General features: G+C 41.4%; 1 protein-coding gene across 3 annotated transcripts in view; it reads left to right on the top strand.

Annotated features, from left to right (window-relative positions):
* The window catches only part of snx25 (sorting nexin 25), a 294,956-nt gene extending 275,940 nt beyond the window's left edge, over positions 1–19,016 (top strand). For all 3 annotated transcript variants that reach the window (XM_063049392.1, XM_063049391.1, XM_063049390.1), the window contains 2 exons: positions 2,149–2,249; positions 17,144–19,016. In XM_063049392.1, the coding sequence (XP_062905462.1) occupies positions 2,149–2,249; positions 17,144–17,239 (197 nt within the window). In that variant the 3' untranslated portion in view covers positions 17,240–19,016. The remainder of the gene's footprint in view (positions 1–2,148; positions 2,250–17,143) is intronic.
* The last annotated feature ends 1,232 nt before the right edge of the window (positions 19,017–20,248 follow it).

Raw genomic sequence — 20,248 nt, 5'->3', positions numbered from 1 at the left:
GCCTTCCTCCCTTCTTAAAGAGTGGAGTTGTATTTGCAATCTTCCAGTCTTCTGGGACCCTGCCAGAATCATGATTCTTGTAAGATCACGACCAATGCATCCGTTATCTCTTCAGCAACCTCTCTCAGAACTCTGGGATGTAGTCCATCTGGCCCAGGTGACTTATCCACCTTAAGTGCAAAGTACCCATTAAGTTCATCTGCCATTTCTTTGTCCCCCATTACTACCTCACTAGCATCATTTTCCAGTGGTCCAGTATCAACTCTCACCTCCCTTTTACTCTTTTATAATTATTTTATAATTTGGTGTCAACCTTATCTCGTCCTGTTAAGATCCACCTTGTACCCATGTCCTTATAAGAACTTCTGTTTATCTAATGACCATCTTTACAGATTTGCACTTCTCTGTTTGTCTTTGTCATTCAGTTTCCTGGGGCCATTCTTAAAATCTGGAGATTTTCTGGAAGATCAAAATCAATGCCATCTGTGGTAGCAATTTCTTTTGAAACCCTGGGACATGGATCAGCAGGTTCACAACATTCACCAGCTTTTGTTTTCATCAATATCCTCAATACTGATCCATTAAATAGAACTTTCTTTTTGCCTTGCACTCGGCTACCCTCCTGTCGTGGAACTTTTAGTTGTGTTCTTTTTGCTATCCTGATTGAGCCAGTGCCTCGAAAAGTCGACTGTTTACTCTTTTCCATAGGTGCTGCTTGACCTGCTGAGTTCCTCTAGCATTTTCTGTAAGGAAGCATTTGTTTCTCTGTGTAATGCACTACAATGTTTACATTCATGTTGTTTTAGGTCATTTTAAGATGGTTGGCTGTAAAAGCACAACCTGAGATGTAGTGCCTTGGTGTATTCAGCAACAAGACCAGAGGGGTGCCTGTTGAGCTGTGCCTGGAGACCTGGAAGTAGGCAGATTGACAGGTGGACAAAGTTCTTAGTGGTTTCCATGGCAACAACTTTGCTTTCCCAATGCCTGTTGGTGTCAGGTGTCAAGTCAAAGGGATCTCTGGCATCCAACAGCTGTGATGCCATCAAACTGGCTGAGCAGCTAAGCAAATGAAGGAAGTTAAAGTCAAATTAAAATGAAGTCAAAGTAGATCAAAAGAAGCAATTATTAAATTGTGGTTATACATTACATAAAATACTAAAGATGCTGCAGATGCTCAAGCTGTAATTAAAAGTAGAACTTTTTATTTGCAAATGTTTCACTATTTTGAAATATTCATGCAATGATTCTATGATATGTACTTAATACTGTATTCCATTTTCAGAGGCAAAGTTTGCTGATCTACAATATGTATTTAATTTATTTTTGTTTCATGATATGCGTGGGAACAAGCCCTTCTGGCCTATACAGTTACACCCATCTGGCCAATTACTCTAATAACATGTACGTCTTTGGAATGTGGGAGGAAACCTCAGCACCTGGAGAAAACCCATATAGTCATGGGGGAACATACAGGTGACGGTGGGAATTGAACCTGGATGGCTGGAGCTGGAATAGCACTGGGCTAACCCCTACACCGCCGTATCGCCTCCTTTTAAATACACACCCTGATACCGTGTAACTAAGCACAAGCACGAGAATGTCTCCATATGCTGAAAGACCAAAGAGACACAAAATGCTGCAGGAACTCAGCAGCTCAAGCAGCATCTATGGGAAAGAGTAAACAGTTGACATTTCAGGCCGAGACCAGTCCTGAAGAAGGGTCTTGGCCTGAAAAGTTGAATGTTTACTCTTTTCCGTAGCTGTCTGACCTGCTGAGTTCCTCCAGCATTTTCTGTCAGGAAGCATTTGTTTTTCGGTGTATCTTACAGTGGGACTAATGCACTATAATGTTTACATTCATGTTGGTTTACGTCATTTTAATGTAAAAGCACAACCTGAGAAGTGCTCAGTTAGCAGCAGTAACCTCAGGGCTTATTCAACCAAAGCTGGTGCAACCATCCTGATAATGCTGTCAATTTTGCAACATACAAATGGTAAATTCTGCAGCAAAATCCGGACCTGCTGGTTATATCTGACATGTCTGTAACCTCCTTCCTTTCTTGAGGCAATCTTCCTTACGATGAGTCAACTGCAAATCTTGTGATGTGAACCAAGAGCTATTAATTAACCCTTGCTGTGCTTTCCCAGATGCACTGCAGAACCTTGTTGGACAGCAGAACGCGCGACATGGGATCATTAAAGTCTTCAGTGCGCTCCAGGAATCCAGTGCCAACAAGCATCTCCTCTACGTGAGTACCATAGGAACTACGTAACACTGTGTGGGCTCAGGTGGTGGCATTTACAGTATGACTAACTCTTTGGGTATAAAGATGACAGTGTTGTTGCTGATTAACTGGACCCTGACAACTTGCACTCCTTCCTCACTCACACTTTACTTGTGCACAAGGAAACTGCTTGGCCCCTGTTCTGAACCAGACTATTCTGAAGTTTGAGTAAAGGAATGTAATTTTTATACAGAAATTGACTTGTTGGACACAGATATTGATACAATAGAAACTTTGTATGCAATTTGGATCCCATCATTTGCATATGTATATACCAATCCTAATGCATATTTCAGGTATTAATAACCAATTAAATCTGTGTTAAAAGTCAGTGATACTTGGGGCTGAGTAAAATATCGGTCCAATTGTAAGTTTGGCCCTAGAATCCTTCATTTGCATCTTTATCTTGTCTTGGTATGCTTGGTGACCTTGCTTCTCAGGCTTCAAAAGAAAGGCTGCACAAGATCGTGAAGCTTTCAAGGGCCATACTCAGCCTGGGTGACTGCTCTATGTCTGAACACTGTCTCTGTCAGCTTATCATTTTGACCCTTGCCTTACTGGGCTTTCACACTTAAGAAAAGACTGCACAAAGGGAAGTCTTCCTCTCAACGTATGGTTCAGCCTGAGATTGTGCAGTGACTCCATTCTGTTCTGTCAGCACGTAATTTTAACCGTTTCCTTGTCACAGCTTCCACAACAGCTGGCATCTCCCCTTCATCCTATCGCCTGCTCCTTCCCTTCCGAGGCTAACTCTTTCCCAGACCAAAGATAAGATCTGAACTCTGATCTGTGACACTATTACACTTTCTTGTTTTAGCACTCGCTCCCTGAGACAAGGACTATGCCCCTCAAGATTTTATGTATCTCTGTGAGGTCAGTCCTCATCTCCCACATTGCAGGGAATAAAGTCCCAACCTCTGCTTGTACCCCAGGCTCCCAAGTCCAGGCAACATCCTGATAAATCTTTACTACACTCCTAGTTTAATAACATCTTTCTTATAACTGGATGATCAATACCGATTCTTCTCCCTTCATTAAAATGCGGTACTGTTGTGTGGTGGGAAGAGCATCAATTACACTAAATACGTGACAGGGAGAGGCCTGGCTTTAAAGGGTCAAAGGTGGGGGAGGGAGCAAATGTCCTACTAGTGCACCTCTCTGTACTATCTTAGGCTGTCTGCACTGAGTCAGTGCTCTTGCATCTTGTGCTGACAATATCGAGATTGAAGGAAGTAAATATAAGTTAGTGGTTCTGATGGATTGAAACAGTAGGGCTTTCAGAATACATTTCAGATACAGTGGATTCCGAATAATTGGGCCATTAGTTAATCGGAGCAACCACTTATTTGGGATAACTCTTAAAGAACAAAACCTAATCGTGAAAATAGCCAAGATTACCTTCATTTATTTGGGGCACGGGGCCACTTAATTGGGACAGGAGACTGCTGCCAAACAGTTTCCAGCTAGAGTCAGTCATGTGCACTTGTGTAGCCATTTGACACAACACCATGCTTAGAGTGAACTGTTTTTAAATAGCATCAGTTACGTCTGTGATCAAAAAGCAGTGTTTTTTTGTCACTGATAGTTGGTAAGAAATAAGCAGTAAGACAATTCAGAACTGTTTTGGCTTGGAGATGCCAGAAATGGCCAGGAGTGAAAATGAAGCAATTTTACTACTTCAAGAGGTTAGGCACTATGAAGAATTTGAAGATATCTATAATCAATCTGGAATGTTACAATGAAAATGAAGATTTGGAGGATGCAATTGCCAAAAACATTGTATGAAGTCAGTCCATTATCTCTTTACGTGTCTGTGCTGATTTTGTTCATTTACAGCCCGTCAAAAGAACACAGCAGTGCACACTGGATGAATACCTCTGCCAATAACTATTAGGAACAGTTTTATAGTACTGTAGTAGTATTGGTAATGTTCTTATTTGTTCTGTAGTTAATTTAAATACATAATTTGCTTCTCTATTAAATGGTAGTTTGTCTTTTGTATGCGTTTTTAACTATTTCCATAAAACTTCGGCCGGTTCATTGGGCCAAAATGTACTGGTCCCAATTAACTGCAATATACTGTATTCATTTATAAGCCTGAAGAAGGCTATTGAACTATTCTTTCTATGCCTGTCTTGAAAAAATTCTGTAGGCTAATCCTACTTTGAAGGCCCACCTTCAGCTTTACATCAAAGTACTATTTAAATGTGTTACAAGTTCCTAGCTCTCCCACCCGTTCAGCCAGTAAGTTCTAATCGCCTCTTCATCTGAAAAAAAACACCTCAATTTATCAATGATGCTAATGATCAATGACATAATTTCCCCATTTCCTCAGGGAACTAACTCCTTCAGATTTACTGTTATTTACACATCTTAATTAACTCCTGCCTCCTACAGTACTGTGTAAAAGTCTAGGGCACCCTAGATTTTTAATATAAATTTTGTATTAGATGTTTATTTTTGTCTTCTGAAATAGTATGCCAGCAGAAAAGAGCATATTTAGATTTGCAAACATTCATTTTCCAAACAACAATTAAGTGTAAAAGGGAATATTTTGTTAAAGAAAGTAACATATTAATTTATAGACCATTTTCAAATAAAAACTTGATTATTTTAGGCCATATAGCCCAGTGCAAGATTAAACAAAGAATTCAAACAGAATGCTAATTAGCAATGTCATAATGAGCTGAATGAACTAAACTGATTAACTGAAAAGGAAAGGGCGTGGAAGAAATCAAACCGGTCAAAGAACAACCACAGTAAAAGTTGAGAGTGTGGCAGATGTGACAGTTTAACCTTCAAGTCATCAATTCTTACACCATGGCAAGAGTGAGCATAGCAACAAGACACTAGGTGGTCATCCTGCACCAGCTAGTTCTCTCCCAAACAGTAATTTCAGTGCAGACAGGAGTTTCAGGATGTGCTGTCTAAGCTTTTCTGGAGAAGCACAAAGCAATGGGTCAGGTTGAGAAACGGCTCAGAAACACAGTGGTCAGCCACAGAAACTGAGCGCAGCAGATGAAAGATGCATCAAACTGACATCCCTTCTAATTTGGAAGAGGTCCAGCACAGCTAACAACTCTGAACTCACAGAAACTTGTCAGAAGTAATCTTCATGGAAGAGTTGCTGCCAAAGTGCCATTCCTCCAAAGTGGAAACACAGCCAAGAGGCTCACCTATGCACAAAAACAGGACTGAGGTGCTGAACAATGGTAGCAAATGCTCTGGACTGACGAGTCAAAATTTGAAATTTTTGCCTCATTTAGAAGGCAGTTTGTCCATAGAAGAGCTAGAGAGCACTACATGGATGAGTGTCTGCAACCAATGGTGAAGCACGAGGGAGGATCCCTGCAAGTTTGGGGCAGAATTTCTGCTGATGGAATTGGTGATCTGGTCAGGATTAATGGAATCCTCAATGTTGAGAAGTACAAGCAGATTCTTATCCATCACACAGTACTATCAGCAAGGCATCTGATTGATCTCAACTTCATTCCGCAGCAGGACGATGGACACAAACACATGGCCAAGGTCATAAAGGACTACCTTCAGCAAAAAGAACAAGGAGTTCTACAACAGAGGATATGGCCTCCTTGGAGCCCTGATCTCAATGTCATCAAGGCCATCTGGTATTATCCTCAGCAAGCGAGGCAGTCAAAGTCTGCCGAAGAACAGTGTCAAATTCTCCATGGTGGTTGGAACAACCTACCAGCCAATTTTCTTATAAAACTGCACAGCAGTATACCTAAGAGAATTGATGCAGTTTCATAGGCAAAGGGTGGTCACACCACATATTGATTTGATTTAATTTTTTTTAACTGTTTATTGCCCTTTATAGTAATGTTTTTGATATTTAGAAACTTTTCATGTCATTATTTTTGAAAACATCTTCGCTTTACAGCTTTTTGTTACATGTGCCTAAGACTTTTGCACAGTACTGTATATTATAGGGAAAGCAATCCAAACCTATGCTATCTTTGCCCACATTTAGAATGCCCCAGTCCTGGCAACGTACAGCACCCTCTCCAGCACATTCATATCCTTCCTGTAATGTGATGACTAGGACTGTGTGTAGTTCTCGAGCTGTGGTTTAATTGCTGATACAGTTCTAGAGTAACCTTCCCTGCTTATATTTTGTTTCATGGCTAATAAAGTGTCCCTTTTTAACCATCTTTTTTACTGTTCTGCTGCCTCTTAAGAATCTGAACATGTGCTCCAAGGTCTTTAATCACAAGATATTGTGCAGATTCTGGAAATCCAGAACAACACTCCCAAAATGCTGCAGTAACTCAGCAGGTCAGGCAGGTTCTATGGAGTGCAATCTGCTGCCTGACTTGCTGAGTTCCTCCAGCATTTTGTATGTTTCGCTCCACGTGCCTCATATCTTCTTACTGAATGTATATTCTCATTTTGCTTCACCTCCCCAAATTCATTTTCTTACACTTCTCTGGATTGAGTTCCATTTGCCACTTCTACTGTCAAACTGACCAAATTATCAAATAAACCCTTACTGTCCAACAAGTTACTTTTACCTAAACCTCTGCATTTAAGTCTAAGTCATTGTTATATTGGCACAAAAAGAACCCCTGGGAATACTACTACAGCTGTTTCAGAAGTTCAGTTTTTTACCACTTAGTACAGAATCTTCTACATTCTTTCAATGAATTGGATCTACCAACCTGACAGCTTTTGACTTAATGCATTTTAATTGGTTATTTTTGTAATACAGAGACATCAACCATTTCATCTTAAGCAAATCATATCCTGTTCTTATTACCTAGTCAAGCTGAATAGCAGCATTTTGATTAGCATCTCTACAGCTGCGCTAATTGCTAAAAATACTAAAAGCCTTGGGCTTTTTTTATACGTACACAAATTCTAGTGAGGAATAATGCATACCATGATTCATTAGCTTAATTCAGGTGGAAAAATAATAGTTATTACCTAATTCTGACGTATGCATTGCTTAAGGTTTAATAATGAAAGAGGTTGTTCAAACTGTGTAGATAAGATGTGACAAAATGTCACCAAAAGAAATGTTATTTTAACTGAAATGTTAATAAAATGTCAGTCATGGCAGAGAGATGTGGTAATTGATTAGGTCAGCAAGGCTGTCTCATCTGTGGTCGATGAGGCCATGCCGACGCAATTCCCAGTTGACCCTCCAGGTTTTCTGCGTAAATGGTAAGCTTTTGTTCTTAATTGTCGGCTTGAGAATGTGATACATTTGGAAATTAGTAGCTAGTTTTGAGTGGGGTGGAATTTTCCAAAAAATACTTGAACTCCTAAGGCCTTATCAGTCTCCCAGATACTTGTATTCCTCCACTTCTGGCCTCTTTTGTAGATTGCATTATAACTGTTCTGCTTATCCTAGACATGCCTGAAGCTCCCTCAGCTTTGAACTTGAATTCACACAGTGATCTTCTCAATCTTTGAACCTACCTCTTTAACAATACTTTTATCATCTTCCCTAACATCTCCTCAGTTGGTTCAGGGCCAATGCTGTTGATGTTCTTGTGAGGCCTATGAGGAAAAAGCTACGTTAAAAGCACTATACTTTTCTCCCCATGTATCATATTTTAACATGTCAATTTAATTCTTTATTCAAATACTTCCAATAAGCACATAAATGTCACTTAAGAACCATTTCAGCAGCAGTAACAGCTTGTTGATGTTCAAACACATTGCACCTGCTAATTTTAATCAGCTGCACCCTCCCACCAAACTTCCAACTATTTCCAGAGGACTGGAAAATTGCAAATGTCACTCCACCCTTCAAGAAGGGAGGGAGGCAGAAGAAAGGAAACTACAGGCCAATTAATCTGACATCATTGTTTGGGAAGATGTTGGAGTTGATTATTAAGGATGAGGTCTCAGGGTACTTGGAGGCACAGGATAAAATAGGCCCTAGTCAGCACGGTTTCCTCAAGGGAAAATCTTGCCTGAAAAATCTGTTGGAATTCTTTGAAGAAATAAAAAGCAAGGTAGACAAAGGAGAATTGGTTGATGTTGTGTACTTGGATTTTCAGAAGGCCTTCAACAAGGTGCCACGCATGAGGCTACTTAACAAGCTATGAGATGATATTATATGAAATATAGCATGGATAAAGCAGTGGCTGATTGGCAGGAGGGAAAGAGTGGGAATAAAGGGAGCCTTTTCTGGCTGCTGTCAGTGATGACTGGTGTTCCACAGGGGTCTGTGTTGGGACTGATTCTTTTTATGTTGTATGTCAATGATTTAATGATGGAATTGATGGCTTTATTGCAAAGTTTGCAGACAATATTAAAATAGGTGGAAGGGCAGGTAGTTTTGAGGAAGTAGACTACAGAAGGACTTGAACAGATTAGGAGAATGAGCAAAGAAATGACAGATGGAATACAGTGTCGGGAAGTGTATGGTCATGCACTTTGGTAGAAGAAATTAAAGGGTTACCTATTTTCTAAATGGAGAGAAAATACAAAAATAATTGAGGTGCAAAGGGACTTGGGAGTCCTTGTGCAAGATTCCCTAAAGGTTAATTTGCAGGTTGAGTCTATGGTGAGGAAGGCAAATGCAATGTTAGCATTTTTTTCAAAGGACTAGAATATAAAAGCAAGGATGTAATACTGAGACTTTATGAAGCACCAGTGAGGCTTCACTTAGAGTATTGTGAGCAGTTTTGCCCCTTATCTTAGAAAGGATGTGCTGAAACTGGAAAGGTTCAAAGGAAATTCACAGAAATGATTCCAGGATTAAATGGCTTGTCATATAAAGAGCATTTGATGGCTCTGGGTTTGTATTCACTAGCATTCAGAAGAATAAGGGGTGACCTCATTGAAACCTTGATAGAGTGGACCTGGAGACGGTGTTTCCTATGGGGGGGAGTCTAAGACCAAAGGACACAGCCTCAGAATAGAGGGGGATCCTTTTGGAGGTGAGGAGGAATTTCTTTAGCCAGAGAGTGGTTAATCTGTGGAATTCTTTGCCATCAGCAGCTGTGGAGGCTAAGTTTTTATGTATATTTAAGGCAGAAGTTGATAGATTCTTGATTGATCATAGAAACATAGAAACATAGAAAATAGGTGCAGGAGTAGGCCATTCGGCCCTTCGAGCCTGCACCGCCATTTATTATGATCATGGCTGATCATCCAACTCAGAACCCCGCCCCAGCCTTCCCTCCATACCCCCTGACCCCCGTTGCCACAAGGGCCATATCTAACTCCCTCTTAAATATAGCCAATGAACTGGCCTCAACTGTTTCCTGTGGCAGAGAATTCCACAGATTCACCACTCTCTGTGTGAAGAAGTTTTTCCTAATCTCGGTCCTAAAAGGCTTCCCCTTTATCCTCAAACTGTGACCCCTCGTTCTGGACTTCCCCAACATCGGGAACAATCTTCCTGCATCTAGCCTGTCCAATCCCTTTAGGATTTTATACGTTTCAATCAGATCCCCCCTCAATCTTCTAAATTCCAACGAGTACAAGCCCAGTTCATCCAGTCTTTCTTCATATGAAAGTCCTGCCATCCCAGGAATCAATCTGGTGAACCTTCTTTGTACTCCCTCTATGGCAAGGATGTCTTTCCTCAGATTAGGGGACCAAAACTGCGCACAATACTCCAGGTGTGGTCTCACCAAGGCCTTGTACACCTGCAGTAGTACCTCCCTGCTCCTGTACTCGAATCCTCTTGCTATAAATGCCAGCATACCATTTGCCTTTTTCACCGCCTGCTGTACCTGCATGCCCACTTTCAATGACTGGTGTATAATGACACCCAGGTCTCGTTGCACCTCCCCTTTTCCTAATCGGCCACCATTCAGATAATAATCTGTTTTCCTATTTTTGCCACCAAAGTGGATAACTTCACATTTATCCACATTAAATTGCATCTGCCATGAATTTGCCCACTCACCCAACCTATCCAAGTCACCCTGCATCCTCTTAGCATCCTCCTCACAGCTAACACTGCCACCCAGCTTCGTGTCATCCGCAAACTTGGAGATGCTGCATTTAATTCCCTCATCCAAGTCATTAATATATATTGTAAACAACTGGGGTCCCAGCACTGAGCCTTGTGGTACCCCACTAGTCACCGCCTGCCATTCTGAAAAGGTCCCGTTTATTCCCACTCTTTGCTTCCTGTCTGCTAACCAATTCTCCACCCACACCATTACCTTACCCCCAATACCGTGTGCTTTAAGTTTGCAAACTAATCTCCTGTGTGGGACCTTGTCAAAAGCCTTTTGAAAATCCAAATATACCACATCCACTGGTTCTCCCCTATCCACTCTACTGGTTACATCCTCTAAAAATTCTATGAGATTCGTCAGACATGATTTTCCTTTCACAAATCCATGCTGACTTTGTCCGATGATTTCACTGCTTCAGGGCATGAAGGGATACAGGGAGAAGGCAGGAGATTGGGGCTGAGAGGAAAATTGGATCAACCATGATGAAATGGTGGAACAAACTCAATGGGCCAAATGGCCAGATTTTGCTCCTATATCTTATGGTCTAATGGTCTTATACAACTTCTTAGTGAGATTATACTTCCCCATGATTCTCATTGATTTACATTTTATCGAGGCTGCTTGATACTGCAAATAATTAGTTGTTAAGGGAAGCTATTATGACTACACTTTTGGAGCAAGGTTGCAATCAGGCTTGGAACCAATTACATCTGACTAAATCCTGACTGAGCACTATTGATCAAGTTGTTGGTGATAGAGTGCAACTGGTTAGGACAGTCCTCATCTTCCCCGTGACTCCTCTTGCGATCATACCCAGCCAATGTCATTTAGCAGGATTGGAATTGACCTGCTTTTTACACGTAGACACATAGGACAAATATAGATAATTACCTCAATTATACCAATATTGTAACCTGAAACTTTGGCAAGGTTTGGAACACAAGTAATCAGAAACACAGCTGGAATGTCATTGAATCTTTATTATATCCAGTCCGAGCTCTTTCTTGATAGTATGTGAGGTAAATTGCATTGACTGATGAATGGCTTATGTAATAGTGGGCATCATAGGAAGTAGCCGATATGGAGCATCCATAAGGAACTTTTGAATGAAGGTCTTTAGTGGATGAGGTCTGGCCTCTTTTGCCTTTGAGGGTAGGAATGTTATTGCAGCTGCATGTGATAAATTGCTTGCACCTTTCGTCCTGCTGTCTGCATGCACAACTAGATATGTTGCTGGATAGTTCCATGCTCTGCTGGGGTTAAGAAGTCTGTTAGTCTTGCCTGCTGAATACAGCTTTCGCCATTCAGTATATGTGATCCTATAACACAGTCTGATTAACCCATTGATGGCGCCTTGTTTTCAGGGGCTCCTGGTGCTCTTCTGTGCTCCACACACATCCTTCCCATCTGATAACAGTGGCAGTGAGTATGCCAGGCGGTACAGATATATAAGGTCCCACACAGGAGATTAGTGTGCAAACTTAAAGCACACAGTATTGGGGGTAAGGTATTGGTGTGGGTGGAGAATTGGTTAGCAGACAGGAAGCAAAGAGTGGGAATAAACGGGACCTTTTCAGAATGGCAGGCGGTGACTAGTGGGGTACCGCAAGGCTCAGTGCTGGGACCCCAGTTGTTTACAATATATATTAATGACTTGGATGAGGGAATTAAATGCAGCATCTCCAAGTTTGCGGATGACACGAAGCTGGGTGGCAGTGTTAGCAGTGAGGAGGATGCTAAGGGGATGCAGGGTGACTTGGATAGGTTGGGTGAGTGGGCAAATTCATGGCAGATGCAATTTAATGTGGATAAATCTGAAGTTATCCACTTTGGTGGCAAAAATAGGAAAACAGATTATTAACTGAATGGTGGCCGATTAGGAAAAGGGGAGGTGCAACGAGACCTGGGTGTCATTATACACCAGTCATTGAAAGTGGGCATGCAGGTACAGCAGGCGGTGAAAAAGGCGAATGGTATGCTGGCATTTATAGCAAGAGGATTCGAGTACAGGAGCAGGGAGGTACTACTGCAGTTGTACAAGGCCTTGGTGAGACCACACCTGGAGTATTGTGTGCAGTTTTGGTCCCCTAATCTGAGGAAAGACATCCTTGCCATAGAGGGAGTACAAAGAAGGTTCACCAGATTGATTCCTGGGATGGCAGGACTTTCATATGAAGAAAGACTGGATGAACTGGACTTGTACTCATTGGAATTTAGAAGATTGAGGGGGGATCAGATTGAAACGTATAAAATCCTAAAGGGATTGGACAGGCTAGATGCAGGAAGATTGTTCCCGATGTTGGGGAAGTCCAGAACGAGGGGTCACAGTTTGAGGATAGAGGGGAAGCCTTTTAGGACCGAGATTAGGAAAAACTTCTTCACACAGAGAGTGGTGAATCTGTGGAATTCTCTGCCACAGGAAACAGTTGAGGCCAGTTCATTGGCTATATTTAAGAGGGAGTTAGATATGGCCCTTGTGGCTACGGGGGTCAGGGGGTATGGAGGGAAGGCTGGGGCGGGGTTCTGAGTTGGATGATCAGCCATGATCATAATAAATGGCGGTGCAGGCTCGAAGGGCCGAATGGCCTACTCCTGCACCTATTTTCTATGTTTCTATGTTTCTATAAGCACAAGACATTCTTCAGATGCAGGAAATACACAAGATGTTGGAGGAGCTAACCAGGTCAGGCTGGACCAGGTAGGGCAGTGGGATGTAATAAGAAGCTGGAGGTATTAGTTGGAAGAGGTAAAGGCTGAGAAAGAAAGAATCTAAGCAGGGAATCATGGAAGAAAGGAAAGGAGGAGAACCAGAGGGAGGTGATGGGTAGGTGAGGAGATGAGAAGGGGAGAGAGGGTAATCAGAATGAGGAATGGAAAAAGAAGGTGTGAGGGTTATTAATTACTGGAAGTTAGAGAAATCGATGTTCATAACATCAGATTGGAGGCTGCCCAAACAGAATATGAGGTGTTATTCCTCCAACTTGAGTTTGGCCTCATCGTGGGAGTAGACAAAGATGTGGCCAGATATTTTGGTATGGGAATGGGACAGATTGTGGGGATTACAGGTCCTTTGCTGATGATGGCTTGCAGCACCTCAGTTTTTAACCACAACATCTATCCTCAGTCTCATTCAACTAGTGGTTATGTCTGACATCATGGGAGGTTGTGCTTTGAACGGTCAGGATATCTTTTGGCCTATCATTTATTGATACTTCTATGTGAAGTAGATGGACGAGGGAAAGTTGGATTTATTTTTGAATCTCCCCTCTCCCTCTCCCCCCTCCCTCTCCCCCCTCCCTCTCCCCCTCACTCCCCCTCCCTCACTCTCTCACCATAAAAACATTCATTGAAGTTTCTACTGTGTCCTTGCTACTCTTCAAGTGCTCAACACCACTGCAGACTGAGCAAGTGATTTTCTTTATGCTTATTTTACCTGCTGTACCAAGATGGCACAAGTCCTCCAACCTGGACTCTGCTCTCACCCATCTTTCTGATAGGACCCACATGGTTTGGAATATTGTTTAAATTATTTTTTTTAGTTTTATGTGTACAACTGAGTCAGATTATTGCTTGATTTATATTTTGGACAACTGTCTGAATTTAGATACCAGTTTCTAGATGTCTCTAAAGGGGAGAAGACAGGAAAATGGGGTTGAGTGTGTTAATAAATCGGCCATCATAATAAGGCAGAACAGACTCGATGGGCCAAATGGCCTAATTCTGCTGCTATGTCTCATGTTTGTCAGGTGGACTTTGCAAGATCAACTTTGCTGGTCATGTTTTTCCTTCTGCATTTTTATTCCCGTTCTATTTTATGAACTGTGTTTGAATTCCTCGCTATTATGGTGAGACTGGAATGCTTGAGAGATTACATATGAAGTTGTGAAAGATTACTAGTCTAGTAATTTAACTGCTCTGCCACCATTTTCTCAAAACTACCAGGCAAGCCTTTGGCTGTAAGGCATTTGAAAAATGTGCTTGTTGTTCCCTAGCAGCTTGAATGTGTGTCAGTCTGTGAAAAATGATCATCATTAGACCCAAGATGTTCACCCACTGGACTCCATCATGACCATTTCTGAATAAATGAGTTTTGTTTCAAACAATAAAGAACTAGTCTCAGTAAAGGACTGCAATAAAAATGCATCTGTTTTATTTATGTCCAACAGGGAAGGAAATCTGCTATCGTATACTGGTTTGTCCTGTAAGTGATTCAGGCCCCAGGGACATGGTTGACTCTTAACTGAGTTCATAGTTCTGAAACAATTAAGAATGAATAGTAAATGTTAGAATCAGCAGTAGCACCCATATCTGTGAATTGATACACAGTATAAGAAACTGTCTTGTCTCCCTTTCTCTTCACCATTTACACCTCGGACTTCAACTACTGCACAGAGTCTTGTCATCTTCAGGAGTTTTCTGATGACTCTGCTATAGTTGGATGCACCAGCAAGGGAGGTGAGGCTGAGTACAGGGCTACGGTAGGAAACTTTGTCACATGGTGTGAGCAGAATTATCTGCAGCTTAATGTGAAAAAGACTAAGGAGCTGGTGGTAGACCTGAGGAGAGCTAAGGTACCGGTAACCCCTGTTTCCATCCAGGGGGTCAGTGTGGACATGGTGGAGGATTACAAATACCTGGGGATATGAATTGACAATAAACTGGACTGGTCAAAGAACACTGAGGCTGTCTACAAGAAGGGTCAGAACCGTCTCTGTTTCCTGAGGAGACTGAGGTCCATTAACATCTGCTGGACAATGCTGAGGATGTTCTACGAGTCTGTGGTGGCCAGTGCTATCATGTTTGCTGTTGTGCGCTGGGGCAGCAGGCTGAGGGTAGCAGACACCAACAGAATCAACAAACTCATTTGTAAGGCCAGTGATGTTGTGGGGATGGAACTGGACTCTCTGACGATGGTATCTGAAAAGAGGATGCTGTCCAAGTTGCATGCCATCTTGGACAATATCTCCCATCCACTATATAATGTACTGGGTGGGCACAGGAGTACATTCAGCCAGAGACTCATTCTACCGAGATGCAACACAGAGCGTCATAGGAAGTCATTCCTGCCTGTGGCCATCAAACTTTACAACTCCTGCCTTGGAGGGTCAGACACCCTGAGCCAATAGGCTGGTCCTGGACTTATTTCCTGGCATAATTTATATATTACTATTTAACTATCTATGGTTCTATTACTATTTATTATTTATGGTGCAACTGTAACAAAAACCAATTTCCCCAGGGTCAATAAAGTATGACTATGACTATGACTAACCTGCTCAGATCGTTAATGGTCAGCTGACCACAGCAACACTGTGGATCAAAGCTCCCTAACCCAAATCCTGCTTTGGATCTCCTGCCCTAGCTCCATCCTTCTCATGGTTACCTGCTCTTGGAATCCAGTTTTGGGATGTCAGGAGCAGTAGGACTCTGATTCACAGAGATCCCACTCCAAAATATGCCATTTGATAGCTGGCAGGTTTCTATTCTACTCAGTGGCTTTTATAAGTTTGACATTTAGGGACATTCTTAAGACTAGAGAGTCATCAAGTTGTACAGCACAGGGTGGCCCTTCAACCCATCACATCATTGTGCCTATTTGTCCTAACCCCATTTACCCGAATTATATCTACAGTCTTTTGCTCTTTGAATGCCTGTTTAAATGTCTCTTAAATGCTGTGATTGTATGTCTCTACCACCTCTCTGGCAGCATGTCTGAGATCCAATTTCATCTTTTTTTCAAAAACTTACCCCTCCGATTCCCTTCAAACCTCTTGCCCCTCGCCTTAAACCCATGATTTTTTGCAGGTTTCTTACTAACTGCCCTATTTATGCCTCTTACTATCTTTGTCATATCACTCATCAGAACCCTTCACTCAAGGGAAAACAAACCCAGTCCATCCCATCTCTGCTTGTACAGTAACCAATCCAGGCAACATCCTGATGATTCTCCTCCGCACACTCCAGTGCAGTCACATCCATCTTACTGTGTGGTGACCAGAACTGCACGCCATACTCGAAGTACTGCCTAACCAATGAGAGATATAGGTAAAGTAGATAGCCAGTCTTTTTGTCCAGGATGGAAATGTCAAGGACTAGCTTTAAGGTGAGAGGGGGTAATTTTTAAAGTGTGAGGCAAGTATTTTTTTTATATACAGAGTAGTAGGTGTCTGAAAAGCACTGTCGGTGAAAGTGATGAAGTAGATGTGATAGTGACGTTTAAGAGGCATTTAGACATGAGCATGCAGGAAATGGAGGCATTTGGATCAAATGTGCCAGCAGTTGGGATTGGTTTAATTTAGCATCATGGTCAGCATGGGCATTGTGGGCTGAAGGGCCAACTCCTGTGCTGTTTTATTCTATGTTCTAAACACCTAATGTCAACATTTTTGATTAGAAGCCATGAATAAGAACAATCTTCCACACCAACACATCTTCACTGCTGTTGGTCTTTCATAGCTGTCCAGATACCTGTGGACAGAGCACCCTCTCATGGGGCTTTGTATAACATCAGCTTTTCAGAACCACTTTGTCAGAGCCAATAGTACTTTCTAGACACAGTCTATATATATATATATACTTTATACTTTATTGTCGCCAAACAATTGGCACTAGAATGTACAATCATCACAGTGATATTTGATTCTGTGCTTCACACTCCCTGAATTAGAAATATTAAATGTTAAAATTAGTAAATATTAAAAATTTAAATTATAAATCATAAATAGAAAATAGAAAAATGGGAAATAAGGTAGTGCAAAAAAAACCGTGAGGCAGGTCCGGATATTTGGAGGGTACAGCCCAGATCCGGGTCAGGATCCGTTCAGCAGTCTTATTGGATTCAGTTCTACCAAATGGATTTTGAGAAACATTATATAGTAAACATCATTCCTTTTCTTCCCTTTTATCTTTCAGACACTGATGGAGTTGCTGCTGATTGAGTTATGTCCAGAACTGCGAAATCATTTGGATGAGCAAAAAGTCTGCCCAACACTATCGAGCACTTTGTGAATGAGTAAAAAATCATATTGGGACCCTGCTTTTTTTTAAATTGAAGTGGAAGCTGCAGACATTTTTCCAGAGGAACATGTTGCTGGGATGTTTTGATGTTTGTTGTTTCCCCGTGCACACATGACAGATGCAGCACTAGGTGAAATGACTTTGTCTCAACATGACTGAATCAATGCATAAAGCTATTTTTTCCCTTTCAAGCTGATATCCAGTAGTTTTCTTTAAGTTCAGATGCCAGTAATTAATGTTGTGAGAAACTGAATAAATATTTTTTAAGACAACTTTGAGAATTGTTTTATTTTTCTTGGTGGTGCAGAGATGTGTTGTATAAGTTGCAAGCACCTCACAGAACAATTCCGAACATTCCTTATCTGTGACCATTGAGTAGCCTCTGTGTGCAATATGTATGTAGATCATTGTGAATATTTTATTGTTAAATAGAGCTAGATTTTATTTTTACCAAAGATTTCAATGGTGTAGATGATTTATAAGCAATAAATAATGAAAAATAACCTATACTTCTAGTGCAAAGGTCTTTTGTGTTGCGCAAGATGTTCTGTGAAATGTCATTTATAATTTGGGTTTTTGCTTTCCTTCAGATCTGTTTAGATCTTGATTGTAAAGATGTTTCAATGGCTACTTCATATTTCTTAAAACAGGACTGTTCAAGCTGTTGGGTGTGTGAGAGAGAAAGTGACAGCACCTGAGGGGGTCTTGTTCTTGCTAAATTTTGTGTCCTGCTGAGAAACATTAATGATTTCTGCCCATTTGCAAGAAGGCTGGCAATTAGAACCAGCCATCTGAAGAATTGAGTACTCAGTCCTGTTCTGTAAGTGTTGAAAATTAAATGTATCACATCATCCTCTGCATTATAATATTTCCAATTAACCAGATCTGTGGGTTGCATGTAAACCACATATATGATGATATTCTAGCTTAAGTTAAGCATTTGAACATAGAACAGTACAGGTCCTTCAGCCCATGACATAGTGTGAGACTTTGAACCTACTCCACAGTCAGTCTAACCTTTCCTTCCTCATAGCCCATGACCCTCCATTTTCCTTTCATCTCTGTGCCTATGTAAAAGTCTCTTAAATAGTTCGGATGCATCAGCCTCTACCACCACTCCAGGCAGCACATTGCAAGCACCTTCTGCTCTGGCTACAGTATATATTAAAAAAAACTATAACCTCTAACCTCTCCCCTAAACTTTCCTCCACTCATCTTAAAAGGATGTCCTCTGGTATTAGCCATCATTGCCCTGGGAAAATGATGCTGGCTGTCCGCTCTATCTATGCCTCTTATAATCTTTTACACTTCTGTCAAGTTGCCTCTTGTCCTCCTTTGCTCCAAAGAGAAAAGCCCTAGTTTGTTCAGGCTTTCTTTGTAAAACACGTTTGCTAATCTGGGCAGCGTCCTGGTAAATCTTCTCTGCATCTTCTCTGGTTTAGATGAATCAAAAACACAAGATTCTGTAGGTGCTGGAAATCCACCTGAGAGCAACACACGAAATGATGGAGGAACTCAGCAGGTCAGACAGCATCTAAAGCAGGGAATAAACAGTCGATGATTCGGCCTGAAACATCGACCTCCATTTATTCCATGCTTTAGATGCTGCCTAGCCTACTGAGTTCCTTCAGCGTTTTGTATGTTGCTCTTAGATGGATTAAATTTAGTTTTTGATGTATTGAGTCGAAATAATTGTAATACTTACTATAGTCAAAAGATGTATTAATGCCTAATTACTGTATCTACTGTATTGAGGGAATAAACTCAAAATTACTGTTATATTAAATTACGTTATAAGTCATAGGGTCTGGCTCGAACTTGGGTAAATGCCAATGGCATATTTTCACTGCACAAAATTGTAATCTTCAGTTTTCCATTTCTCATTGCAATGGCTGTTAATTTATTTTCCTTTTGTTTGTTTTCTTCAACCTCGGTACCTCAGTACCATCTCTTTGAAGGGCAGATTTAGATTATGAAGCAGGTATACCAAATTGCTTTGTGAACCTTATCAGCACAGCATTCAACTTCAACACTTCAGATGAAAGTAATAAGCCATTCAGCCCCTCATATCTCTTCTGCAATTCTGTTAAGTGATAAATTATCTCTTCTCCTGCTCCAGATACCCTTGAAAACCCTCCAGCAAAAATTTGCACTTTATATTGCAAAATATCAGAATCAGGTTTACTATCACCAGCACATGCCATGAAATTTGCAATACATAAATTATAGTAAGAAGTATATATATATACATATGTATTAAAAATGTTATATATAGAAACATAGAAAATAGGTGCAGGAGTAGGCCATTCGGCCCTTCGAGCCTGCACCGCCATTTATTATGATCATAGCTGATCATCCAACTCAGAACCCTGCCCCAGCCTTCCCTCCATACCCCCTGACCCCCGTAGCCACAAGGGCCATATCTAATTCCCTCTTAAATATAGCCAATGAACTGGCCTCAACTGTTTCCTGTGGCAGAGAATTCCACAGATTCACCACTCTCTGTGTGAAGAAGTTTTTCCTAATCTCGGTCCTAAAAGGCTTCCCCTTTATCCTCAAACTGTGACCCCTCGTTCTGGACTTCCCCAACATCGGGAACAATCTTCCTGCATCTAGCCTGTCCAATCCCTTTAGGATTTTATACGTTTCAATCAGATCCCCCCTCAATCTTCTAAATTCCAACGAGTACAAACCCAGTTCATCCAGTCTTTCTTCATATGAAAGTCCTGCCATCCCAGGAATCAATCTGGTGAACCTTCTTTGTACTCCCTCTATGGCAAGGATGTCTTTCCTCAGATTAGGGGACCAAAACTGCACACAATACTCTAGGTGTGGTCTCACCAAGGCCTTGTACAACTGCAGTAGTACCTCCCTGCTCCTGTACTCGAATCCTCTTGCTATAAATGCCAGCATACCATTCGCCTTTTTCACCGCCTGCTGTACCTGCATGCCCACTTTCAATGACTGGTGTATAATGACACCCAGGTCTCGTTGCACCTC

Source organism: Mobula hypostoma, chromosome 5 (assembly GCF_963921235.1).
Source record: "Mobula hypostoma chromosome 5, sMobHyp1.1, whole genome shotgun sequence".
Taxonomy (NCBI): Eukaryota; Metazoa; Chordata; class Chondrichthyes; order Myliobatiformes; family Myliobatidae; genus Mobula; species Mobula hypostoma.
Note: the sequence above shows the minus strand (reverse complement) of the source record. Positions and strands in the feature narration are given on the sequence as shown.